Source organism: Trachymyrmex septentrionalis, unplaced genomic scaffold, assembly GCF_001594115.1.
Source record: "Trachymyrmex septentrionalis isolate Tsep2-gDNA-1 unplaced genomic scaffold, Tsep1.0 scaffold246, whole genome shotgun sequence".
NCBI classification, from domain to species: Eukaryota; Metazoa; Arthropoda; class Insecta; order Hymenoptera; family Formicidae; genus Trachymyrmex; species Trachymyrmex septentrionalis.
The window spans coordinates 123,320-129,763 of record NW_017305404.1 but is presented as its reverse complement, the minus strand read 5'-3'; the positions used below and the strand labels follow the sequence as shown (position 1 = coordinate 129,763).

At 36.5% G+C, this 6,444-nt stretch overlaps 1 protein-coding gene across 1 annotated transcript in view; it reads right to left on the bottom strand.

Annotated features, from left to right (window-relative positions):
* Positions 1-359: 359 nt before the first annotated feature.
* Positions 360-6,444, bottom strand: part of LOC108748839 (BTB/POZ domain-containing protein KCTD9) — a 57,201-nt gene continuing 51,116 nt past the window's right edge. The window contains exons 4-7 of the mRNA XM_018487212.1: positions 1,869-2,029; positions 1,569-1,795; positions 859-1,188; positions 360-743 (exon numbers count right to left, since the gene is read on the bottom strand). Coding sequence (XP_018342714.1) covers positions 627-743; positions 859-1,188; positions 1,569-1,795; positions 1,869-2,029 — 835 coding nt within the window. The 3' untranslated portion in view covers positions 360-626. The remainder of the gene's footprint in view (positions 744-858; positions 1,189-1,568; positions 1,796-1,868; positions 2,030-6,444) is intronic.

The following is a 6,444-nucleotide window of genomic DNA, read 5'->3' as shown; positions in this document are numbered from 1 at the left end:
AATTCCGCGTCTTCGTATACTTTCGGCCTTCCGCTACGTTCTTTGTCTTCGACGTCAAATTCATCGTTCTTAAACTTTTGAAACCACTCACGGCAACTTCTCTCACTTAAGGCACCATATGCTTCTACAAGCAATCGATGCGCCTCAGCTGCAGATTTCTTCAAATTAAAGAAGTAAATCAAAAGCTCCCGCAAATGATGCTTATTCGGCTCAAAACTCGATATTTTCGCACGAAAAAAGATATAAGATGCTGATGCAAAATCGCTAATATTTCAAGGTTATGTTCTTGCCAGATGTCCAACCTTACGATATGACGTTTTACAACTGACAATTTTAACTATAACATACTGGTAGCGCTATTGTTTGTCAAACGGCGGAAACTTATTTATACTCCCCCAAATAAAAATAATATATGTTAGGACGTTACATATTATTAGGAGACACGATAGTGTCTCAAGTATCAGCTTTTTATGGTTTAAGTATATATTTATGATTCTCGAAACTCTCCGGCCTACAACATTATCGCATTCACGCACACCCACATATACTCACAAATAAGTTAATATAAATTATATAAAAATTACTGAATTTAAGCTGCAGTAATACATGCAGCATGACATTTATTGTTATCGTATTGTCTGAGACATGTGCAGTGGAGTCAACATTAACTCAAAAGCAGCATCTTTTAAATTTGCACCGCGTAAATTTGCATCTTGTAGATCAGAACCAGATAAATCACAGCACTAAAAAAATAGCATTGATATGTAAGTACATATAGGTATAATAGCAAACAAAGGAAATTTTAAGAAATATATTAAAATTTTTAGTTTAAAATACAGTATGACGAGATAAAAATACCTCTAAATCGGCTCCGGCTAAAACAGCTGATCTCAAAATGCAATTCCTAAGAATAGCATTCTTTAATGTAGCTACTCGGAGGTTGACGGCTGCCATGTTACTGCCTTCAAGATTTGCACCTTTCAAATTTACACCTTCCATATTTGCTGGCAGACCACCAGGATCTTCAAAATTACACGAATGCAGATTGGCTGCAGCTAGATTTGCACATGACATTTTTACGCACACAAGTTGTGCACCTTGCAAATTAGAATGGGATAAATCAGCGCGCTCAAAGCAACATCCTGATAGATTAGCACCTACCAAACTACAGTGATGCATAATGGCGTACTATAATATAATGAAAAACAGGTAAACACAGTTAAGGATTTTTGTTAGAACTATTTCTATCATCTAATTTGGTCAGTAGCAAATAATGCAATTTTTCATTATTACTTTAGAACAATTCTAGAAACACACCATACAAATATAGACTGAGCGCTACATCTAACGATTATGTTAAAAAATCGCATATAATCTAATGCAAAAAATTGCATTATACGCTATTAGCTTAGGCTTATTAGCTGCGTTTCGTTTCACGCATGATACGCATGATGCTTTACTTATCCTTATTTAACATTCGGTGAATAACAAGAATAAATGCAGCATACGCATAAAACGAAACGGAACGCAGCCTTATTCTATCCTTTAAATTATGAAAATAAACGTACCTTAAAGTTAATATTTCTAAGATCTAGTTTCGAAAGATCGGCTCTTACAAAATCAACTCCTTGGAATCTAAGTTCTGCGTTAGTTGGTGTAGACATAATTGCTTTAAGTACATCTTTGCGAGTTAGAGATACAAGACCCTCCTTTTGCAGTTCTTCTTTTTCTAACATTGTAGTAAGGATCCGAATAGCGCCTTCAATGCCATAAAAACAAGCTTCTGCTAAAACTCCTGTATCAAAACATTAGTTTTATTATAATAAATATGTCAATCGTATAAAAACGTAAACAAGATTCATATATACCAGCTACATTAACATTAGAATCAAGTATTATTTGACCATGTCTCAAGTAATTTAACAATGGTTCAAAATAAGTAGGACTTCTATCAATTAGATATGCTCCACTATGATCCTGTCGACTTGGTTGTATAGCATGCTCACTATATCCAGTTTCTGTAAACATTCTATATAAAATGTTGTATTACATTATTACATTATTTTATAAAACAATTTTCTCTTTTTTCCTCATTCATATCCTATATTTAACATGTAGATTTAATAACTAGTTTTTATATTTAAATTATTGTAAATTGTATAAATTATTGTAAATTATTGTACACTTCATTCATATTTAACTTTAAGCCTTAAATCAACCAATGTTAGTTGCTGAATTATAATTGCAAATGTAGGATATTCACGTAAGTATATCGTTTTATTGTTTAAAAAGTATCGAGATATAACCTCTACTCAAAAAGTACCCAGAATTTTTAATGAAATGCAAAATTTTAAATTTTTAAATAAATTTATTTAATCCCTTTCAAAAAAATCACCATTCGAGGCTATATACATGGACCAGCGAGTAACTCTTCGTAACACTTTTCATAGGCTGCTGAAGATATAATAGCTTTTAGTCCCTTCGTCGAATTTTCTTTTATGGAATCAAACGAATGAAAATGTTTTCCCCGTAGTGATAATTTGTGTTTTGAAAACAAAAAAGTGCCATATCTGATGAATACATGGACGATGATATTTGTTGTATGTTCGGTCAATGTCACGTACAAGAGATGGCGTGTGTGACAGCGCGTTATCATGCTTTAGAACCAATTGCGCTTGAATTGGCTTGAACACATCTGATAATGTGGTCCCATAGTGCGAAATTGACGCAATGCGGAATTGGAGGAATCGTGATTAGTCGTAGCTTTATTCTGCCGATTCAGCTATTTTCTGTTGCGCAAATTTATTTCGTTTGCGGATTCCGCCGATGCTTGCCTGTGTGCGCGTGCACGTACATGTACTTATAAAAACTAATCTCGTTAAGCTGATTTAAGTGTCTTCTACAAGCGCATGGTTAATCAACATGCTGAAGTATGTCGGATTTCCAACTAGGTTCTCCGGATGTCATCATATCATTTTTGTTTAACGTTCGTTAAAATAACGAAAATGAAGTGATACCTGGGTAGCACTAGGGAATCTAAACATAATCCTGAAGATAATTAAGTCTCCAGATAAATACGGATCAATATGGTTAGAATATAATTGTCGTATAAGGCGTGGTCCGATTCATGCTAACAACGCTCATGAGCATTATTTGTCTTCGTTTAACATTTGACAAACAAGGATGAAATTATTTTTAAGCGTTGTGAGCGTAAATCGGACCGCGGCCTAAATAGTATACAGAAAGGCGAAAATGTAAATCAAAATCAAAATACATAAAACAAAGTTGGGGCAATGTTCCTGTATGTATGTGTGATTTCCAATCCGCAGGAATTCATTTTCCTATTGAATGGAACTTGCGAATGCGTAATCAATGCGAACCAATGATAAACGCTATTCTGGTAGATCTAATAAAAGTGATCTACGGGAAGACTCTTGTGATTGGTCAGAATTGCGCATTTCGCAAATTCCGCTCAATGGGACATAGGACAACACATTTTAGCGGAATGGAATCGGCGGAATGAAGTTACGACCAATCACGAACGTTCCGCGAATTCGGCATTGCGTCAATTTCGCATCATGAGGTAGAGAGCCTCACAGGGAGAGAGTGACAAATTGCATCACATGACCCGATCTCCTCTGATTGGACCTAGGCATCAAAACTCCATAGAGCCATGGTGGGGATATGCCATTCCGGTATTTAGGTTAGACCATGATGTAAAAAGACATTCTTGACGATGCGTAGGAGAGGAATGGTACAACTTGGCTGCGGTCGATTTAAACGCTCATTTGAAGCGCGCTTTAAGCGCTTCTAATCATTAGAGTAGGTATAAAGAGAGCGTCAATTAGTCGGAAGTCGCCATTTGATGTCCTACATCTAAGGTATCTATATAACTCAATTCCTTGTTTTAATCTCTTCTTTCTAACGTTGTCTTCTTTCTAATCAACAGTAAGGACTAATAATGGGTACGTAATCGATTCATAATCAATTAAATCGATTACTGACGGCCGAAAACTGACGATCGAAAACAATCGATTATTGGGCGACCCTAAGATAATTGATTATAATCGATTAATCAGACATTAATCGGCTGTTTTTCAACCTTTCATTTTATTTTTTTTGAAAAGAGTCGACAGGAGTAACGGACAAGATTATCTGCACCTCGATTATATAGCAGTTGAAGTACAGATTATTTTGTTCATTAGTTCGAATCTACAATAGATTTTTAAGGGGATCCTAAAGCCGTCTATAATACTGATTAAATCATATAATTTTTGTATAACAAGTATTTTTTTCTTTTTCACAGATTCGAAAATCCTTTTCTAGGATTAAAATATACACATTAATACGTGAGTTTATGCCGAAAACGACTAAAAATTTCGAAATTGATTTATTTTTTACCATTGCTTAATGTAACATCGTGTCTCAAGTCGTCAAGTCGTAACAATATTTGCTTGATACAAAAGTTTTGCAACTTGTATTATCGCTTCAATTCTGGAAAACTCTCCGAGACCTTGACAGTACACGATTCTCCTCTGCTTCTATACCTTTGCACTTCAGAAACCCTTCCCTCCTGAATAATCATCTTCTTGATACTCTATTCTTAGCCTTATTCATCTAACTCTTTTACTCACCTTCTTTCTTCCTCTCCTCACGTTTCCTCCATCTTCAATTTTGCTCCAATTACTCCCAGTGATCTCTAGAATATTTTTAAGCGCATTCGCCTGACTTCCGCTGGGCCTCTTGATTTCTCCGGTCGCATGCTTCTACTGTGCCTTCCTCAATATCTTGATCTCCTTCTCTATATGTTAAATTTCTTCCTCTCACGATATCTTTCTAAAACTAATAACCTCTCTTCTCCTTCATCTTTTCGCCCTATTTCACTCCCCCTTTTCCTCTCAAAGCTGCTTGAGTATATCTGCTTCTCACAGCTTAATGCCTTTGTCTCCAATTTTAACATCCTTTCCTATCCTATCAGTCTGGTTTTTGTCGATTTCACAGCACAACGATGGAATTGCTTCACATCTCTGACGTCGTGCTTCGTAATTTCGACAATTGTTGCCTTATTTCCATCGTTGCGCTAGACTTCACAAAGGCTTTTGATACTGTCAATCATGATCTATTTTTAGTTAAACTGAAATTATGCGGTCTTTCCCATCCTGCTCTCTCGCTAATCTGCTCGTTCCTTACAAACCGCACGTAGCAAGTCCTCCTATATATAATCCTTTTCCTCTTTTTTCATTTACTCTGCCGTTCCCCAAGGTTCCATTCTCGGACCTTTACTCTTTAATATTTTTGTCTCTGATTTGTCTAATGTTTTTCTATCCTCCGAGTTCTTCATATATGCAGATGATATTCATATATACGGAATTCTTCTCAAATCCTTTCACCCATTTGATGTTTTAGCAATCTGTTCTATTTTGAATACAGACTTAAAATCTATCGCCGAATAGTCCACTAATAATGCTCTGCATCTAAATCATCCTTCTAAGCCATCCTTGCTAATTGTCGGTTCCTCAACATTGTTATCCCGTATTCAGTCCTTCGATCACATTTCTCTTAATTCTATTCCAATTCCTCGCTCCTCCTCTATTAAGATTCTTAGTGTCCATGTTGACTCTTCATGGTCATTCGAGTCACACATAGTTGTCAAGTGTCGGGCTGCTTATGTCTTCTTTACCTCTTTCGCCACATCCTTTCCTGCTCTCAGAAACTCCTCACTTCTCAATTACTTGTTATTTCTCTATTTGATTACGCTGATGTCTATGTTCCTGCTCTTAACCAACATCTGCTAAATCGTGTATTCAAAAGCGTATCCAAAATTCTTGTCTCCGCTTCTCCTATTGTGTTCAGAAATACGATATATCTCCGTATTATCAGAAATCTGGCTGCCTTAAGGGAGACTTTGCCTTTGAAATTTTCAAAAAATCGATGTTGTTGTTTATTACGGATTCTTAATCTACATGTAAGTAGAAATAAATCTGTCGAAGGGTTTCCCGGATTTCGAACGTTTACGATATTTTCAACGCATTTGAAGTCGACACCGTCAGCGCGCTCTGACCGGCTCAGCGGGGCGCCCGACTAGCTCGGTTCATGCAGGTCTCAGCGCGTCTGACGCAGGTATACAGAGCCTTTTATGCTCAGAGATCTTAGAATAGGGTCCCTACTTTCTCTTTTCATCAATTTTTCAACGGTAATTTCAGTTTGGCTTCAGCGTTCAAAGCGAAAACATCGTAGCGTCCGTGTTTTTCGTTTTTCGTTATTTTCAAGTAATTTATCGGAAATTTGTGCGCATTATGCCTCGAAAGGGTACAAAAAATATTCCGAAAAGGTACGGGCGCAAAAGACCGCATTCGCAACCCCCTAATCGCTGGGAATTTGAAAAGAGCAAGTCGTTCACAAGCACGTCAGCGCAGAAAATTGTACAAAGTGGCAAATTGCGAA